At 42.3% G+C, this 21020-nt stretch overlaps 1 protein-coding gene across 4 annotated transcripts; it reads right to left on the bottom strand.

Moving 5' to 3' along the window:
• Positions 1-10154: 10154 nt before the first annotated feature.
• FOXM1 (forkhead box M1) lies at positions 10155-21006 on the bottom strand. 4 transcript variants are annotated; one of them, XM_083824821.1, is made up of 10 exons: positions 20859-21006; positions 19001-19594; positions 17783-17931; positions 17353-17577; positions 16800-16928; positions 16175-16219; positions 15157-15229; positions 14437-14618; positions 13226-13346; positions 12942-13121 (listed from the first exon to the last, which is right to left on the bottom strand). In XM_083824821.1, exons 2-10 carry the CDS (start codon positions 19548-19550, stop codon positions 13081-13083), a joined length of 1515 nt encoding a protein of 504 aa, XP_083680947.1. In that variant the 5' UTR covers positions 19551-19594; positions 20859-21006; the 3' UTR covers positions 12942-13080. The 4 variants fall into 4 exon arrangements, with proteins under 4 accessions (XP_083680944.1, XP_083680945.1, XP_083680946.1 ...); XM_083824818.1 differs by having other exon boundaries at positions 10155-13346; XM_083824819.1 differs by having other exon boundaries at positions 10155-13346; positions 15157-15226.
• Positions 21007-21020: the final 14 nt, after the last annotated feature.

Below are 21020 nucleotides of genomic sequence, written 5' to 3'. Positions count from 1 at the left end.
TCCAGTCATATGCAACAGACATAAATTGTTATACTTCAGTGTTCTCATCCTTCATACAGAAATTCTTACTGGATGAGTAGTAGTGTTATTCAGATTATAGAAGAACCAATTGCTCAATTACAGGTCAGTGAGAGCTCTGGGTCAAAAGATTCCAGTTGCTAACCACAGAACTGTAGTGCTCTATCTGTATTTGGACTGTTGGTCCCTGATCTTGATCTTCTCCATGCCTGACAAATGCTGAAGAATTCAGAACCAGTGCCCATATTTCTGCAGAAAGGAAACAGCAGTTTCCAGTAGCCACTTGAAAAACCAGTTTTCGCATCCAAGTGACAAGAGAGGGTAATATTCTAGCCAGCTACACCTTTGCTGGATCAACCAATGAATACTACCTGGAGTATTGAAGATTACTAATATAGATTCCTTTGCTGAAAGTTATAATTCTTAAATTAAAGAAAAAGACAAAATTAAGACTTTATGTCCCAATGCCAGGATCATTAGGGAATATCCCAGCTGTTTGAAGAGCTGCTGTGTTGAAGGCTTTCTATGGCTTGACTTTGAGTTTCACAAGCTGAGGGTCTTTTACCACAGATATTTATTGTATCTCAGTTCTGGAAAGATTTACCTAACCTAATCATTCCTCTTTAAAGTATTCTGCTGCTACTTTTCAAGCTTCTAATACTTGTCCCTTTCTTAGAGATTTATCTCTGACTTTGAATTTTCTTTCTTTCAACAATTTGGAGACTATTAGTTTGTCCTCTTGTAGAGCCAACACAGTGCATTTGGGAGGGTGGATTGTAGATGAATAGCTTTACATTTCCTTTGTATCAGGTAGGGCTGTTACAGAGCTCAACAGCCCATACATAATGTAGCCAGCCCAGAGGTTGTTTCCACATTACACCAGGTCCCAAGGCACTGTCTCAGTTTGATAGAGCAAGCTGCAAGTTACTGTGGTAGTGCCACAGGGTGAAGCAACTATGTCAGGGCCAGCAGACTCCTTGTGGTGGCCCAGTATAAAATCTCAATGAGAAGACTTTCTGTTCAACCTCTCGCATTCTGTCTGAAACCTGTGCGCAATCTGTGGATGCACAGATGGTGCAGAGGAAGAACAAGAGGACAAATTTTATTCAGGCAAATTATGCACGTTTCTTTCTCTCTTTCCATCTCCAGAAACAAACAAAAAAAAAAAGCATGAAAAATGCTTCTTCTGCTTTGAATTCCCTCCAATTTGTCAATTTGAATAACAAAATATCTTCCTATTCTTCAAGTAATGAGTAACCAGTTACAGTATTTATGTCTGTGAATGTCTGGCAAGTTTTCTTGAGATAAATGTGATCTCAAATGTATGTAACATTTTAGCTCAGCTTCTAGGCAGCAAAGTGTGTCCTGTCAGTAAGGTCATTCAGAAAGTACTCCAGTTTGCCTAGCTAGGTAATTTATGGTCAAGTCTCTATAATCATCTGACAAAGGGACTAAATTTATGAAAACAATATGGCAAACTTCATACAATGTTGTCCAATATGAATATCCCCTGCTGTATAAATATTGCTTGCAATGAGTTGTGTCCTGTCTGTATTGATTTCACTGCTTGAACTAAGCTATATACAAAGAGACCTTTGTTTGATTAGAATAATTAGTACTGCCACAGAGCTGATGCTGATCATGCAGCAGGCAATACAAAATTCCACCTTCTGTTACATGGCTACATTAATTACACTAGATGACTTGGCTTTGTTTTCACAAGGGGAAAGAATATCTACTTTTATTAAAGAGTTCTAATGTATATTACTGTGGCTACAGTCTTGCACAGGTTAGGGCTTCTCTGTGCTCATGAGGATGTTTAAAGTAGAAAATTTCCAGTACGAATATGTTCACCAGTAAAAGGATGCAAAAGTCTGAGATCAAGGATAATTGTAAATTTAAGGCCAGTAACCCAGCAGTTGAAAACGTGCAGTCTGAAAGATGTCCACTGTGTACATCTCTGAGTATTCGCTTTCTTTTCAATGTCTCTCTGCTTCCCATCTGTAGGGAGAATAACATTTCCATTATCCACTTCATTTGAGGCTAAGAATTCACTTATCTCTGACACGGATTTTTTTTTTTTTTGAAGTCTCTACATCCAGTCATAATAATAAATATCTTTTTACATCATTAAGGATCCTTTCAAAGAATGTCCTAAAAGACGAACACCCACACAGAAAAACAAACAAACAAACAAAAAAAAACCAAACTATACAAACAAAAAAATCCACAGCACTGTTAAAGTTGCTGAAGCAATCTTACTGTATGAGTGTATTATCAAAAGCAGTTATGAAGCCTTGGAAAATAAATGTAAAATACCAATACTTTTTTTTTTTTTTTCCTGTGCAATAACTACCGGTAGAAAAAGAGCAAATATATTCTTGCTCAAAATGAAGCCCAGTGTAGTCCTCATCAGTCCCAGACCAGTCCCGGATATAGTCCTCAAGATAAAACATCTCTTCTTTGGCTATCTTTGGCTCCGGGCTCCTTTCCTTTGGGGACAGGTGTTACTATTAAAGTTCACCAGCAGACTCTCTGTAAAACTTTGCTATCAATACTTGCTAGAACTACTGCAGTGTTTCCTGTGATATTTCTAATAGCTTGTTTTGTACCTTTAAGCAATTGCGATCAGTCAGATTCTTCATCAATCATCAGTATAACTTGCTGATATTAACTATAATCACTTTAACCAGGTATATTTGTTGGTATGCACAGTTTAAGCCAAGCATATTTGCACTTGTAGCACCCTTGTGGTTCCTGCACTGTGATGCTTTGTGAACACCTTGACTGGAACAGTTCCATCGGACTACTCAGACACTCACACTCCAGTCTGGGGAAAGTGAGCCACTCTGAAGGATGTTACAGCCTACATAGGCTTTTGTTAAGGCAGACTTTCATCTAGAAATACAGAAATTGAAGCCTTAGTGCTCAATGGCTAAATCTACAAAGACATGACTGCATTCTCCTGTTTGGATGGTTCGAGAACAGCACCTCAGCCCTGCCCAGTGAACCATCATCTTTTCCCCATTGTGTATTCTATTTAAGGGTAGCTGGTGCTGGGCTTACCCCTCAAACATTAGTCAAACCCACCCCTGAAAACTGATTGTTTTGCCACAGCCTTAATCTGGATGACTGTTGAATCTGTGACCAGTGTGGCCCTTAACCAACCCTTCCTGTTCCTTATTGTTTTTTGGTTCCCATCTGCACTAGGCTACTTGAATCACTTTATTCTCATCAAGGTCTTCCTTCCTATCACCCACTCCTTAGAGGCCAGCAGAAGACCCTGGAACACAAGAGAACTCATGTTCTCATGCTTAGCTCCTGGCAGTCATGAAGAGTCAGTTCAGAAGAAAATCTTCATACACCTCAGCATGTCTATGCTGGAGCACAATCCATACTGCAAAAATCTCAGATTTTAGTTGCCAACTATGTCTCTTCTAAAGATGTGAAATAGATTTTTTTAGAGTACTTATAACTCAGACAAAAGTTGGAAATTTTTCATTCAGTTCAGAAAAAAAGAATACATCCAACCCAAGAATGATACCTTGATAAACTTCAAGCGCTTACTCCACAGCAGGGAGTAGATCTTTTCAGCAAAAAGTTTGGTATTAAATGCTCTTATAACCTAAGCAAAACATTATTTTACTTTCATTTATGGAAGCAATTGGGTTGTTTGAACTGAATTCCCTGTGTTCCCTGCTCATTCTTTCCCCAGTAGAACAAGAATAGATCTGCCTGAGACTGTATGGATATTTTCTGCTCAAACAATTCAGTATTTTATGATGGAATCACCCACCATAGTAGTTGCTAGTACAGAGGTAGCTTTGCGTAGATAATGTACATACAGTGGCTGGAAGGCAGAGGGATGTGTCATCACCCCAAGGACTTGATGGATAACAGTGTTAGTTTAACAATGAAATTTTATTTTAAATACCATGTTCCTTTCACTTCTCAGCCTTTAGGCTGCAATTGTATATCATGCCATCCAGCTGGTTTTTGCATTCTTGATGGCTAGGCCTTAGTATGATTTGAATGACAGCAAAGATTATATTACGATCTCCTAACTCCAGCAATTGGGATTTTAATAAAAACAGCAAACCAATCAAAACTGAGATTCATTTATGGGAAATGGTAAAACAGCTTTTATCATTGCAATGTGTCAGTCCCATGGGTATGCGTTGCAGAATGCTATCAAATATTAATTAGCTACAGGGTGGAGCTTGTAAGATCAGACCATTCTGTGGCATTGATCTCATTATTTGTAAACACTCAGAAAAGCACAGTGATGCTGAAAGCATCTTCAATGATCTAACAACTTGCAAATGATGAGTTTATGGTGTCAGTTCTTCTGCATTCCTGACATTTCTCCCCCTCCTACTATTGGATCCTAAATACATCAAACACTATCCAAAGTTTTAAGGCAATATTGCTATTTATAGACATGAAGGAATGACAAAGGTCTCAAGTATCCTTTGAAACAGAAAGAGAGAGTGATTAATAAGCATAGAAAATGAGAACACGGGATGAGAAGACATGGTGTAGGTCTATAAAAAGCAAGCGTATGCACCAAAGTTATCTAGCTAACAGGTTAGGGGCTGGAGGCTGGGGATCATCTTGGTCTTGGGGTTGTGGAGGGCAATGTAGAGACAACTGCTCTCATGTAAGACTATTCCCAACAGAAGCTTTGTAAACCTGAAAGCCCTCTTCAGAGAACTGGCTGGACTATTGATGATCATGGGACACCACAGATGTTCCCTCTGAGCCCTAACCTGTAGCATTCCCCACTTCAAGAGAGGGAGAAGTAAAGAAGCCAGACACAGCACTCAGAGCAAAGAGGAAACAGGGTGTGGTCATAGAAACACATAGAAACACGTTAAACAAGAGACAGAACCCAGGGGTGTTTAAATATGGAGACAGCAGAAGTATAGAGCACATATGGTCACTTCCAGCCTCCCCAAAGTGGCCCTAAGAGGTTGGAGTTCTTGACAATCAGTATTTTTACTAAAGTTTCGGTTACTGCTGACTTGACAATGCCAGACACAATTCCTCCTCTTGTTATCTGTGTGTGTATGAGAAGCTAGGCAGACAAAAATTTAACTGCCCTGAAGAAAAGCTTTTCAAAAGAGAAGCTTAAAGTAGAAAATACATGTTGGCAATTCTGGACAGATTATACTGCAGAGGTCATATAATTATGCCTAAATCAAGTGTTTCGGAGATTAACAATATACAGCCATTACCCAAAATAGAAATTGCAATTGGAATTGGAATTTCATACTGTTCTATGATCCAAAATAACACTGTGCATAGACAAGCATGTAATGTCAGAATCCTGGAATTCCAAGTTTAAAAAAAAATGCAGTTAATCAGTGTGCTCTATATAATGACTTCCCACAGATTTTGAGGCATGGAATGGAATCTGTTTTGCATAATCTTTTGCTTGTTATTTTGTATTGGTAAACTGTGTATCAAGCTATCTGTCATATGTATTTTTCCAAGAAAAGTTGTAATTGAAAATCAAGAACCAATGTGTCATCTGAACTGCAGCAGTTATCATAGTGGCTGGTATGGTGCCATGTTTTGGATTTAGGAGAAAAATAATACTGATAACACAATGATGTTTTAGTTGTTGAGCAGTATTTACATTAAGACAAGGGCTTTTCAGTTTACTACCCTGTCAGCAAGGAGGCTGGGGGTGCACAAGAAGATGTGAAGGGACACAACCTGGACAGTTGACCCAAACTGTCCAATTCCATAACATATAAGGTCATGCTGAACAAGTAAATTTGGGGGATTTGGCCAGGGGGGCTGCCATTGCTCAGGGACTGTCTGGGCATCAGTCAGAATACACTTGTTTTATGTATTCGATAATGGTGATGGTGATGATTATCCCTTCCTTTCCTGTCCTATTAAACTGTCTTTATCAATGAGTTTTACTTTTTTTTTTTTTTCAGATTCTCTCCCCCATCCCACTGTGGGGAAAGTGAGAGAACGGCTGTGTGGTGCTTAGCTGCCTGTCAGACTAAACCACAACTTAGATAGTTCTGTGTGGAGCTAGGAGACAGACCATTGTCTATGTCATTGTCCCATTGTCTATGTCATTGATGAAGATATTGAAAAGCACCAGTCCCAAGACAGACCCCTGAGGGACACCACTCATCATCGATCTCCACCTGGACATAGAACCATTGACCACTGTTCTCTCTGTGTGGCCATCGAGCTAATTCCTTATCCACCAGATGGTCTGCCCTTCACACCTTTTCAGTTTAGAGATTAGGATGTCATGTGGGACTGTGTCAAAAGCCTTACAGAAGTCCACATAGATGACATCAGTTGGTCTTCCCTTGTTGACTGATGCAATCACTCCATCATAGAAGGCCACGAGATTGGTCAGGCATAATTTGCCTTTGGTGAAGCCATGCTGGCTATCTTGGATCACCCCCTTGCCCTACATGTGCCTTAACATTGCCTCCAGGAGGATTCGTTCCATGATCTTGCCAGGCACAGAGGTGAGGCTCACTGGTCTGTAGTTCCTCAGATCTTCCTTTCTATCCTTTTTAAAAATGGGAGTGATGTTTCCCTTTTTCCAGTCACTGGGGACTTCACATGACTGCCACGATTTTTCAAATATGATGGAGAGTGACTTGGCGACTACATCAGCCAATTCTTTCAGGACCCTGGGATGCATGTCATCAGGCCCCATAGATTTGTAGCTGTTAAGTTGCATCAGGAGGTCCCAAACTTGCTCTTTACTTATAGTTGGAAGGGACTCTGCTCTCCCAGACCCCACCTAAAGGTTCAGGGACACAAGAGATGTGGGAAACCTGACCACCACCACTGAAGACTGAGGCAAAGAAGTTGTTAAGTACCTCAGCCTTCTTCACGTCTGTTGTTACCAGTTCACCGTCTTCATTTATTAGATGTGGTACAGTCTCCTTAGACACATGCTTATAGATGACTTCAGGACGAATTGTTCCATTGCCTTTTCAGGGATGGAGGTAATGTTGACCGGCCTGCAGTTTCCTGGGTCCTCCTTCTTGACCTTTTTGAAGACCGGAGTGACACTTGTCTTTCTTCCAGTCCTCAGGCCCCTTCCTCCTGATCTCCATGACCTTTCAAAGATGATGGAGAGTGTTCTAGCAGTAACACCCTCCAGCTCTCTCAGCACTCATGGTGCATCCCATCTGGGCCCATGGATTTGTGGGTTTCAGGTTTGCCTAAATGATCTCTAACCCGATCCTCCTCGACCAAGGGAAAGTCTTCCTTTCTCCAGGTTTTCTCTCTTTTCTCTAGGGTCTGGGATTCCTGAGGGCTGGTCTTAGCAGTGAAGACTGAAGCAAAGAAGGCTTTCGGTAACTCTTCCTTGTCTGTATCCTTTGTCGCAAGGGCACCTACCCCATTCAGCAGTGGACCCACATTTTTCCTAGTCCTCCTTTTGCTACTTATGAGTTTGAAGAAACCCTTCATATTGTCCTCGATATCCCTTCCTAGATTTAATTCCATTTGGGCAATAGCCTTCCTTGTTGCATCCCTGCATGCTCTGACAACGTTCCTATATTCCTCCCAAGCAGCCTGTCCCTTTTTCCACCTTCTGCATTTTTCCTTCTTCTGAGTTTTACCACAATCTGCTTGTTTGCCCATGCAGACCTCTTCCCACTTTGCTTGACTTCTCACCCATATGGATGTACTTATCTTGGAGTAACTTTATATTAAAAATATTAACTTTAACAGAGCTAATTTTTTGTTGTTGTTGTTTATGATCAGACACATTTTCCTCCCATTTTCTCAGAGATAATTCCATCATCACAGTAATTTGGTTTTACTTTACCTGTGAGTGTAACAGGTGATTCTCCAGAGCTGACATAGAACACCAGCATCTCAGCCTGGTTATTAACAGCTCAGAATCTCCTCAGCAAAGCAGTAACTCAACACAAGTAGTCAACAGTCTCCTAGGGTTGGAAACATCTCTTCTTTGGGACAGTCTGCTATCTGTTTTCTAAGCACTGAGGATACTGGAATGCATCCTTCATGGCAGGCGTACCTTAGTACTGCACTGAACAGTCACTGACTCTATCTTTATTTCTCCCTTTTTTAACCTTTATCTCCATTGTCAGGCTGACATGATATTTAGCAGTAGACCTGCAGTTCCCTTTGTGGAAATCTGAGTGTCATAAAAGTCAGCTAATGAATATTTCACTAACTACATACATTACCCTTCTATTTGCCTTTGCAGGTAGCAACATACACAGCACAAGTGCTAGATTTCAGCTAAAAACCCTGTTGCAAATCTTTCTCCCCTTTCTTTGGCCACAGAACACAAAAGGATGAATGTGGAGGCTGTACAAGCTCACAATGCTTGTACAGGGAGGCTTCCAAGCTGCACCCCAGCAACAAAGCAGTTTCCCTGTCCTGTAGTCGCCTGGAGAAAGGTGGCACCGTTTGTTAGTGGAAAAGAGAACTGGTTGCAATGTTGACATCTCCTACCAGTTCAAAGAGTGGCAGGACAAAAAGGTCATTTCTTCCTGTCTGCTCAGCCACGTTAAGTGGCCTTCAGAGAAACTCTGCTGACAGGGAGAGCAAAGGATCACCCACCTGGAACTGACACTATCCCAAGGACAAGAACAGTTCATAATCATCTGGGAACGTAATTTTTAGTTAGGTGGCTCTGATATTAGTTACATGCATGCATCCTCTCCATTAGCAGGAAATGAGGTGAAAGACAAACTGGATGGCTTGAGAAGCTTTAAGTGTTGACGGGTGTGTAACGTGTACTGGCAGAAAGCATGCCACAAAGTGTGCCTCTCCTGCAGTCGCATGACTATGATCTTGCCTTCTTCCATCTGCATCTCTTCTTCCCTCTGGGTCTAGATCTAGATTTATGGCTTTCTCCTCAGCCTGGGCTCCCCACCCTGAAGACAGATGTGCTGTGCGGCTTAGATCAGTTTTCACGGCAGTCTGTTACAATTTCCTGATCAGAGAAGGATGATTTCAGTCAGGGCTGGAGAACACGAACTCCTTACTAGAGGAAATGTATAGGTAAGAAGGAATCAAGACCTCCTGCCCTCATTGGCAGTGTCAGCAAATCAATCATAAACAAAATACACACAGGCTACTGACAGCCAACAATCATAGCCTTACAGCTTTGTTTCTTATTTCCTGCCCAGAGAAGAGCAAACCTCTGAGACACAATCAGAAGTGATACAGCTTCAATATCTGAATCAATGACAAAACTTTTCTGGTCTGAGATTCATATGGCAGGCTAATAAAATATTTGTCACTGTTGTCCTCAAGCTGAGCAATCACTTGTGCTAAGCAGACAGAAATGTAGATCAGGGAATACAATATTCCTCTCAAGAAAATCTGAAATAATAACCATTAAGTGCTGGAAATATCTGCTGAGAGCAAATAATCTGTAACAAATGCATGTGAGAGAACTGCAATTTTTAAAAACATGCATGTAGTAAATTTCTGCTCTAGTGTTTATGGATGACAGAAGAAATGTTGAGTGGAAATTGTTTTGCATTTAGAAAATACAGAAACTAGTCTGCTGGTGCTGTTCTAATGTTTCAGGTTAAGTTTTTATGTTTCTGACTCACAACATAAGGGTTTACCCATCAACCCCAATAAAAGGTATATGATATAAAGGAAGGAGTCAAGTAACCAACTGTGATGTGGTAAGGTCAAGATGGCCTGAGTAATACTAAAAACCTCCTGATTACTTACCCAATGAGGACAGAAAAAGCACCCTGCTGCTGGGAACAGGATAGCACAGCTGAGAATATTGGCAGTAGGAGTATTTGGCCCTTTTTCTGATTTCCTTCCCATGGTTTACACATATAGAAAAAAAATATTTCAATCTTTGCTGTAGGAATTGAGAGTAGTAATAGCATAGGATAATACTCAGTTCTCAGTCCTTTGAGAATGTAGGCAGTGACAGCAGAAGCAGTGGGTTACTGCTACAAGTCTGCCCATTAAACACGTGGATGACAGAAAAAAAGTAACTGTGTTGAAGAAAATACATACAAGAAAAAGAACAAAGGTGGACTGTAAAGCTATAGTCGTTTTTTTTGTTTGTTAATAAGAAGGATGGACTAAAAATTAAGAACTGTAAACTTATAAAAAATGAAGACAAACAGAAAATGATGACAACAGAAAAATGCACAGTAGATTCTCACTGATCTAGACTGCACTTATGTTGCCCGTGGTTGAAAATAAAAGCTTAAAAGAATTCATACAATGATTAGCCATATTTGTATAACATTTAGATAAAAAATTCTTTCAATAGAGTGGAAACAAAAATGAGGTCCTGCACTGCAGGCATAAACTAACTGTTGTCTAACAGAAGTAAGAAATGAAATCAAAACCGAACAAAAAACAACACACTGATCCCCACAGACCTGTAGTTCTCTAGCCCACCAAAAATTGATTTGTTGTTTTTTGTTTTGTGTTGTTTTATTTAATCATGTTTTGTACCACATCACTGAACAAGACAGACCTGAGATCAGACAAGCACCAAGCATGTCCTAAATTCCAAAATAGGGAATATAAACTAATGCACTTTCCCTCAGCTTCTCTATTGGAGCTGCTTCTTTTGATACAGCAGTGGGTAAAATGCAATTAGTACATGCTTGGCCTCTCTCTCTTCCTCTTTGCTTTGCTTTCTTTTTCTACCTTTTTGTGCTCTATGACTCAAAATAATTTTGTTCCCGTCATCAGTGCTTCAGATAGAACAAAGATTTTAAGAAACCATGTTGCCTGGGGGTGAAAGAAAATTTCATAACTTCCTGATGTTAGGCAGTAAGATATTTTCATGGACTATCATTGGCACTGTACCAAGGAATCTCACTTTGTGGAATCATTTGAGGCAATGTGCTCCTACTAACCCCTTGCAAACACTGGCCAATACATAAATCGAACAGTTTGCCCAGGTAATGGCTGTGGTTGCCTAGCCTACTACTGAAACTATTTTATAAACAACCCTTTCTATTAAAGCATTACCTGTACATGAAATGATTCTTCTAAACGCAAAGCAGTACTAAACACATCCTCTTCCCATTGATCCTCTCCTCCCCCAGAGCAATCTAGCCTTATTTCCAGAACTCAGATCCAGGGCTAAAGCATGTGTGTTAGGCAAGCAAAAAAAAAAAAAAAAAAATTTTAACTGTTCATACCATGGTCCAGCCTAAGCATGTTACTAAAAGCGGCAGCAGTAAAGACAACACTCAGCTGTGCTCCCAGAGAAACTTTATTGCATACGTAGATGCGTGAGCCATCATTTGACTGTAAGCAGAAGGATTAGGTTTTTTCCATACCAATTTCCTCTTTTGATACGAGTTTTAGAGAACTGGGATGAGTCACCCTATTGCACTTAGAAACATACCTTGTGTTTCCAGAGGTCACTTTTCAGTGAAAATGTTGGCATTCACTTGCCAATATTGGTATTTTATTATTTTTTTAAAAACATTTTTCAACTGATGATATGATGAGGACTGGTTTAACCATTCAGTAAAAGCCCATCTTACTGCAACAGTGACTCTACCTAGTCCCCTAGGTTATGTTTAACTTGAGCCGTCACTCAGTCACGTATAGATGATTTTTCAGATCTGTGTGCCTGCAACATGCAAAACAGCCTAGGCCAATGGGTTTCTTAGGTCAAAGAAGAAAATAGTATTTTGGGCTCTCATCTAGAGTAGAAGAGTACAGGACAAGTGGGACATATGGACAAGACTAAGTTAAACCCTTTACCAGCCCAAATATTCCCATGATAATCCTACAAGAATAAAATTACTATTATAATTAAGAGCTAGTTTAAGGAATGTACAATATTTACAGCCATTAGAACTACACAAAAGATGCTAAATAAGACGAGAACAAAGCAAAGGGAATTAAGGACAGAATGAGGAGGAAGTTCTCAGGGCCTTTCCTATTGGACATAACTCAGGAGTATATCTCTCTGATCCCTTGAGTAGCCAATTCCCTTCAGGGTCTATCTAGATGTTTTCCTGAAAGAACCTCTCTAACCTGGTACTAAAGATGAGAGTCCTTGAAGAGAGGCTATCTTATCCCACATAAATAGTCTATTGCAGCTCAAAAAGGGAGTTCATAGCAGCCAATGGGCCTGTCTCCCAGCTTAGCAGGAGTCAATAGTGCCCACTATTCCCACAAACGAGGGAATTCGTCAAAAGCAGACAGTCTTTTTAGACTATGTGAATAGATCTCAGAAGAGGAGAGTGCTTTCTATAATATCAAAATAAGCCAAATTCAGCCCTCTGGCCAGTTTACTTCAGTTCAGGTATAAGCTGAGACCAACTAATGTCCGTTCCTAAGTTTTCATCCTCAAGACCAGGAAAGCTGATATCTAGAAGGATTTTGCTCAAACTGTCATTCATAGTGTCCAAGATCAGGCCCTCCATGAGTGACCGGTTTTCAGCAAAGCCGGAGGTTGGCAGTTCAACAGGCAACTGCTTGGTAGATTCATGAGTAAAAGCTGGAGAGCTTGTGAGGGGGCCATGCACCATGTCACTTGATTCTGTATTGAGCAGTTCCCGAGGGGACTCAAAGAGAGGATTTTTAAGGGGTGTGCTGTTAAAACCCAGCAAGTCCTGGTTCTCCTGGAGGGGTGTGAATGGCAACTGAAGGGTTCTCACTGGACTGAAATCCAGCTCATTACTTCCCTTGGCTAACGATGCAGACTTCCAGGGATCAAGGCCTCCTAGTGGGGGAGTAGTATTTGCTGGGACTTTGCTGGGAGTGGAAGAAACTGGCAATTTGCTGAACATCTCTTTGACTGGTGTTTTGAAAGGCCCCTCTTCCCCCTGCAGGCAGCTGAGCTGTGATACATTCTCTGGAGGCTGGCTTTCCTGCAGGAAGGGTAAGTCTGCCCCTAACCGGAAAGGGTCAAAGTCATTGCTCTCTGGCAAAATAAGGACAGGCTCTTCAGAGCAAGGTAGTGCTAGGTGCTGTTTCCTTCTGGATCTGCTCATTTCCCGCCTCTCACGTCTCTTTATAACTAACGTGTCAGAAAAACTCTTAGATGGTGACTTCAGTACGGTGAAATGTTTCTTCTCAGTTGCAGCTGAGACTGGGAGGAACAAGGCTGGCTCTTCCTTTACAGTTAGGGTTGAGGCAAAGGGGGACAACCAGTCATCCAGCTGTGAGACCTCCTCCTCTTTTATACAGGGAGCCTCAGGGAAAGAAGCCAATTCCTCACTGGGTTGGGAGCTGCTCTCCTTTAAAGAATGGGTTTGAGAAAATAGGCCTTCATCACATTGACTCTCTTCCTTGACAATAGCCACAGGCAAAGAGGATGACTCATCCATAGAGAGTGACATCTACAAAGAAAAGAAAATGATATGCAGTCAGTAAACAAGGATCTAACCCATTTAAAATACAAATGGTAGTGGAAGAAAAAAAAAGAAAGACTAGTAGTAAAGTACAGCAGAACAGGTAAAATGGGAAAAAATAGCAAAAAAATTAGCAATAGCAACAGATAAACATTGCTCTCCCAGTGAAAATGATACAGAGAAGCCTACAGATCACAATGGGAAGGGTTTTAGCTAAGTGACTCGAAGTCGTGCCCTTCAGAGTACTTCTGCAATGAGCAATTTCTAGAAGGACAGGCAGGAGAAGAGCCAAGTATTTATGGTTTTGATTCCTCCTTACATTACGTACATGTGCAATGACAAAATGAGTGGGGACAGCTTTCCCAGAAACCAAGGAAAAAAGAAAAAAATAGAGGTTATTAGAAGAAAAAAAACATGAGGGAAAGACAAATCACAGCAGGAGAGAATATAAAGCAACAGGAACAAGAAGGAAAACAGGATTAAGGTTAGACAGGATGGAAAAGCTTGACAATGCCTAAGCATCCAAGACAGTGAGTCAGTAAGATGTGAAGAGTAAGCCCTGTTTAATAGCTGTTTTTTCTTCAGCCCAGAATAACTGAGAACTCCACAACTGGCAAATAGATACTGAAAATCTCTGGGAAGAGTCTACATGCAAGTAAATGCTCTTTCAAAAGCAGTGCCCTATATTAGGGCTGGCTCTTCAGAGCTATGAAATTCTGAGTGCTTTAGGGACAGAACAAAGCTATTTTTCCCATTCCTACTTATTCACATCTGAGCAGCAGAAAAAGACAGTCTGGACCATTCAGTCCAGAGTGCCCACGCCTCCACTGAATTAAAGTAATGTCCTTAACAGCAAGTCAACTAGCAGTTAACAGTGACCCTAGAGACAGAAAAGGACAGCAAGGATTGCCACTGGCTAGTTCTTAGCCATAAACTTACAGGCTTGGAGGACCCAGTAAAGATACACAAAGGAACCACGTAAAGAACGCAGTCCATGGAAAACAACAGCTATGGAGAAAACAAAACACAACACACCCCATTCCATCCCATCCCCCCAAAAGCAAGAATTAAAAACAACCTTTGGAGCAATGCGCACGCGTTTATTGCATTGGAAGGTCTCTGAGCTGTTGAGGGATGCTCCCTGTGCCATGGACAGAGGAACCTTCATAGAAGGCTGCAACACAAGAGGCTGACTCACAGGAAACTGGATTGGAACCAGGTAGGAATTGATGCGAGGAAGCAAAGGCTTCATCTTTCGGCCTGGAAGGGAAAAGAATTGATTTGTTAGCCTCCTGCCCTTCTACCACCTCGGGAAAATCAGATACCTAACAGAAAGTGCTTCTAAATACCCCCAAATAACCATTTGATCAGAGATAGCTTCACCTGCCTTCTCTGTTAGTTTTGAGGATACAAACCCCAAGCCAGAAGGCCTGATGAAGAGGAAAATACAGCCTCTCATACAGATCCTAGTCCTCAAGTTGGGGCAAGCTCTGCTCTCACTCAGTTAGAGAGGATGGAAGGGAACTGGGTGCTCAAAGAGACTGTAGCTCTACCTTCAGCTTTAAACCTGACAGATGGGAGCAGCTGTAGGAAGTCTGTAAGCAGGCAAAGCTGGATAACAATTTCTACTTTATTCCTACGAGAATCTGGGAGAGGTTTTGAGATTTATCTATAAGAGATTATGAGAGAATATATAAGAATATATATTATAAGAATATATAAGAGAATACGAGATTTATCTATGTCCTAAGACTTATGAGAATGATTCTCTTTGGCCTAGGCTGATGTAGACACTTACGTGCATTCTGGGGTTCAGTTTTGCTGCTGCTTCCCATATTCTTCTGGGGATCTGGAACATGTCTCTTTTGCTGCTGTAGACATTGTAAAATAAGGAAGACGAGAGGAAGGAGGAAAAGATTTAAAGAGAAGAATTCGTATTTATTCCGTTGTCTCATTCAGAACTGCAAATCCAGAAGCCTGTGCTGAGCTAATTACAGGAAAAGCAGCTGTTAGCACCCAGCAATCATGCTGTCTCTCTCTCTCTCTGCAACACTTGCTGTTTTGTGGTCATGCCATCTCAAAGCTAGCTACCAGTCAAAAAGAAAGAAATGGCACAAGATAGCTGATCCAGCTGTGGACTCTGCTGTAGAATTGACCTTGTTTCAGTGTCCTCAGCGCCTGAGGAAAGTTGAATAGCATACATTTATCGTGTATTTGATTTCCATACAAACCGTAGACCTGAAGTTCAAGTGGAATATCAGAGGCAACACAGGAATCAGAGGTCAAAGCAGATGGAATGAGGGCCAGGACTATAGTGGTAACAGAAAAGTGTCTTACTGGCTCATTGTAAATCCATCATTGTTAAAATTGTTGAATGCAAGAGACAGCAAATGCGTTTATCCTCCTGAGAGTCACAGTGCAGCTGGGTTCCAAACGAAACAAGGAGCACAGAGAGATCCCATTCTCTCTGGTTGTGAGACCCAGAACAGAGTGGGACTGCTGCCACAGATGAGGACTGTACCCAAACCCTGTCTTAGCTTTTTCTGAAGCCTGCTGGTGCCCACTGCAACCTATTTCAGCAGTAGATTTTTAGTTGCTCAAAGTTGTACAGCTCTAGCCAAGCTGTAGAGAGAACATATCACCTGAAGGCAATTAACCTTTGGCTCAACACCTTTCCCCAGGAAGGGTGTGCACAGAGCATATGACCAGGTGCAGCAGTGACCCAGTCCCCCCTCCCCAGATCTCTCATCCTTTCCTTCAATGACGGGCAAGAGGAGAACGGAAGCTCAAGCCCCGAACCAGGGGGAAAGTCTTACTGATTCAGAGTGCTCAGGCGATGTTGGTGACCCCAAGTCCAGCGGCTGGTAGCAACAAGGCATTGAGAGGGAGAAAAATAAGAAAATAAGAGGAAGTTATCAACCAAAGGGGGGGGGAAAAACGGGACAGTTTAACTTTGTATAATCCAAGCAAACCAGAGAGTAAATCTGCCCACCCACTGCAGAAAACACAAAAGACTAAACACACCTGTACTAGATTTGCAAGCTGTTGCTTCTACAAAAAAGGTACTTCCTAAAATATCTAGCTGGGATAGTACAATTCCATCCTGTGGCTGTCTAGTCAACACAAGAACTGTTAGACCACTTCAGTGGAAAACTTCTCACTGGAAGTTTGTTGCAGGCCCATGGAAACAGGTTGAACTAAGTCACTATTAGATTTGGTACACCACCTGAAGAATAAAATACATCTCAGAAGAACTCCAGCAGCAAAAGCCACAGCACTTCTTCTTTCAAATTGAGTTCATCTGTTTGTCAGGAGAAGTGACTGAGTCCAGCTTTTATAGAGAAGCTGATGTCAAAGTAGCTTAAATTTCCCTTTAAATTAAGGTGCCTGTCTAGCATGGACTGGATAGGCTGCTCCATTTTCTCTGCATGAGGCACTCACCTTAAACACTTGGTCCAATGTTAGGCAACGGTTGGCATCAGGGTGAATAGTCCAAAATGAGATTTTACCATTAGCAGATGTCTCACGAACAAACATATCATGAAGGGACAGGTTGTGCCGTATGGAGTTCTGGAGAAAAAGGAACAAGGGGGGAAATTGAATAGCAGAAGTTTTGTTATCAGCACTGTAGGGCTTACTTCAGACACGACTGCTCTGGCAGAGGAGATTCCATTCCAAAGTCCAGACAATGTGGACATTCATATTCACTGCATACCCAGCCAACCTTACCATAAGTCTCTTATTCTCTTTACCCTTGAGAACCCTATTCTTACTCCAATGATCAAACATCCCACCATCTTGCCTATGTAGCATGAGAAAAAGGATACTAGAAGTTGAAGAGGGAATGCCTGGAATGAGAGAGTATTTGGGGTGGGATGTTTAAATTAATTTCCATATTGCTCTGTAGGCTGGGGAACAACTTTTCATTTTCACCCAGAAAGCTTATGACTGCATCACCCTGAGGGCCACAGCAACTTGAGGGCCTACTTGTTACCTTCCAACCTGGCTTAGCCACATGTTTAAAATACGGGAAATGATCCTCAATCCAGGTATAGATGTCCTTCAGAGTCATACGCTTCCTCTCAGTGCTATTGATGGCAAACTGGATCATGGCCATGTACGAGTAAGGAGGTCTTTCTGACACCGAATCCTGCCAGGAGGAGGAGGAGGAGGAGGAAGAGGAGGTAGGAATGGCAACAGCAGCAGAATCTTCTTCAGTCTGAGACAGAAGAAACAATACATGAGTGCTCAAAGAGCTGACAAAAAGAGCTGGATAATCCATGTCCTGCTATTCAAAAACAGTAAAAGGCAATCTCAGATTACTTAGAGTGGATCACATCTAGTTCTTGCAAGTCTTCTAATCCACATGAATTGCATCCCTATCAAAAGTTTCAGTGCACACTATGTTGCCTTCGCCTGCTTACCTTGATTTTTTCCTGCAGAGGTATCTGGTTCTCTTTCTCCGTATCTTGCTTCACAGAACAGGGACTTAGTCCATCAGTTCTCATCTTCCCCAACCACTGGATGTTAGTGAGACTATTATCCAGCACAGAGCTCATTGTCTCGCCACTGCCTGTCGGGATAACAAGCCCATAACTCTGCTTACTCATAAGTAATCCTCTTCCTTCACCTTAATGCCAAATGGAAGGCACTAATCACACTGCTCAGAAAGGTATCCCTGTGTCACGATAGGGACAAGATAACATCGCAAAGCTAAAGCTTCTTGTGCATATACCTTAAATTCCTGATTGTATGAGAATCTGCCCAATTCCTGAAAAAAGCTGAAGCCTTAAAAAAAACAAAACACAAAACAAAACATTCAAACCAGACTATTGCTCTCAATCAAAACAGGACAGTGTTAACTCCAGTACTTCAAGAATTTTCAGCTAAAAGATGAACCCAGTAAGCAAAGGCCAAGGAAAAAGGTGGCATAAACTACAAAAGAAAGACTAAGCACAAGACCTAAGTCAGAAGCTCCATGTCTTCAGGGTTTTTCAATAGCAACAATGGAAAACTAATGCAGTTTTATTGTTTCTGGTGAGGCTGTTTGTAACAATACAGCTACTGGAACAGTCTATGGGTTCCTGTCAGGCAGCGGGATAAGATTTGCCACAGACAAAAGCTACATAGATATTTTAAGTTACAAATACAAATATGATTTGAGCAGTAAGTCAAAGTAAAACCCATCCCACTTCTAACATTTGCCCATCAGCTTCATGAGACAGTCAAGAAAAAACAGACTTGCCACTTAGTTATTAAAGGATGGGAAACACTTCTCTCTGAAAGCTCTAGGCTCCTATATTTTGTCACTGACTAGGGTACTTCATGCTAATCTTGACTCCATCCACCACCTCTTTGCTTAGTATTTTGTTCTATTAGACTAGATTCCCTTAAACCAACCCCACTTCTTTTTCTCTCAGCACTAAAATTTTGCTTTGCTACACACTTTCATATGCCAGACCTGTCTCTACCACCAAAAATGTATCTACTGAGATCATTCAGATTTCACTTCATATGTACAGCTATTTTGTAAATAACTTAATAATTTACTGCATACTGAGATGCAAGCACTATGCTCATTGCCCCACTTCACACCCCTTTGCCCATCTATCACGATGAAGAAAAGGGTAAGAGTTACATACTGTTGCTCTCCTGTTCCTGTGCAACCACAGAGTCAACTCCTGAATGCCAGAGTGTTGTCCCTCCTGCAAGACCAGGTGTCTGCATGACATTCTTCTCTCTTACTTCGCCATCGGCAGCCTTGATTGCTGCACTGGGTTTCTCTGAGGGGTGATGCTGCGACAGTCCTGAACCTGATGAACAAGAGGTGCCCCCACTGCTAATGAGAATGAACTTGTTGGGCCCATTATTTCCACATTCTTTTCCTTTTGCTGTAAGGGCTTCTATGATGCTCTGAATATCAGCATTTGTAGGGATGGCCACCACTTGTGTGTTGGGCATGGTAGGATGGTTGATTATTTTTATTCCTGCTGGGAATTTCTGCAGGCCAGAGTCCATTTTGTCTCTGCCTTGGCTGTCATGCTGGTCCTCTTGGCTGTGTTCCTGCTTAGATGTCTTTTGTCCCTGACCATTGTGCTCATCTCTTGCTGAGGTACTGGGTGCATCCTTCTGTGGAAGGGCCAGTTTCCGTCTTTTGAGAATTAAGGGCCTGCGAGGGCTGGTCCTCATCATTGATCTGTACAGTCACTCTCCATTGAAAATGAGAAGAATAAGTCCTGCAAAACAAGAGATATAACATAAGAGTGCAGGTGGCAGGAATAGAAAAGAAAGAGGCAGCAAATCACCCCAGGCCTTCCACAGCACACGTATAATCACCAACTATTACACTGCTAGGAAAAAAAAAAAAAAAAGAAAAATCAGAATTGAAAACTTTTAACAAGATTGACCAGCCTATGGGAAAATAGTACTGTATTTCTTTTATCCACATTTTGTGTGAGCAGGACAGGAGAGAGATTTGCAAAGCAGATGATTTATATCAGAAGTTCAGAGTCATAGAGTACCTAACAAGGAAGGAAAGTACACGTATCTGCTTTACAGAAAGGGATGCTAAGACTTAGCTGTAAAGTGGCTTGATCAGCATCAGTCAGCAAGCTGGAGGGATGAGAAGCTATAACACAGAAATAGCAGTCCTGATCCTTACATCTTATTGCTGTAAGCAGATCACGCAACATGAGAGAAAGGGGGATTTAGCAGGTGGTATAAGATTTGGGCAGCAGAGATTGCCCTGGACACTATAAGAGCACATAATAAAAGCAGCAGAAGCTAGGTACTTTAAAATAAATGTGAAGTAAATGCTCCAGTCATTCCTTCTGTAGACTTCTGTAGCATTAGACAAACTTGTCATAGGGCAGCATACAATTCAAATTCCAAACTTTTAGATAACAAACGATTTAGGTTATTAAGTCAAAAGGAGTAGAGATAAAAATTCAGAGACACTGCTTTCAGGGTAAGATGCTGCATGCACCTTCTGCGCACACCGCTTATAAATACCATGCCATTCACGAAATACATGGGGAGATTGCCTCTTGCAGCAAACTATAACAGAACGAGAGCACGCAAGTTGTGCTTACTATTTATCGTTAGGGAAGACAGGCAGAATAGAAACACCCAGCAACAACAAAGAAGGCATTTTGCATCCGTGGAATTGACGGGGCCAGCTAGTAAGCAAGAAACCTGTCAGTAAGTCACCTGCGCGGGTACAAAATAGAGCCCCGGGGACAAAAAGCGGAGTCGGTGCCCTGCGTGGCAGGAGCGTTGGTGTCGGGGCCGCCCGGCGGCCGGAGGCAGAGCTGCTGACCCCCACAGGCAGCCCGCAGCACCCAGAGCCCCGCTCCCTCCCCGAGGCCCCCGGGGAGGCCTCACCCCCGCACCCCCCTCTCCTCCCGGCGAGCCCCGGCCGCTGCCCCGGGGCCAGGCCCGGACACCCCCCTCTCCCCGGAAGAGCCTCCGAGGCGGCGGCAGCGGGCGGGCAGCACTCACCGCCGGGCCGGGCCGGAGTCGCGGAGGGAGGGAGGGCGGAGGGAGCCCCGGCGGCGCTGCCGGCCCCGCCGCCCCGCGGCACGGCTCGGCTCCCTGTTTGAATTTGGCGCCCGGCGGCTCGCGGCCGTCACGTGCCCGCCTGGGCCAATGAGGGGCTGCGCC

Source organism: Anser anser, assembly GCF_964211835.1.
Source record: "Anser anser genome assembly, chromosome: 1".
Taxonomy (NCBI): Eukaryota; Metazoa; Chordata; class Aves; order Anseriformes; family Anatidae; genus Anser; species Anser anser.
Note: the sequence above shows the minus strand (reverse complement) of the source record. Positions and strands in the feature narration are given on the sequence as shown.

What these genes read in the sequence shown, in the direction of transcription:
- FOXM1 (XM_083824818.1), bottom strand. Translation starts at nt 19,550, where the DNA reads ATGATGAGGACCAGCCCTCGCAGGCCCTTAATTCTCAAAAGACGGAAA. An exon ending in AACTGAACCCCAGAATGCAC is followed by an intron (nt 14,619 to 15,156) that starts GTAAGTGTCTAC and finishes TTTCCCTTCCAG; the next exon opens with GCCGAAAGATGAAGCCTTTG. An exon ending in GCGTGCGCATTGCTCCAAAG is followed by an intron (nt 13,347 to 14,436) that starts GTTGTTTTTAAT and finishes TTTTCTTTGTAG; the next exon opens with ATGTCACTCTCTATGGATGA.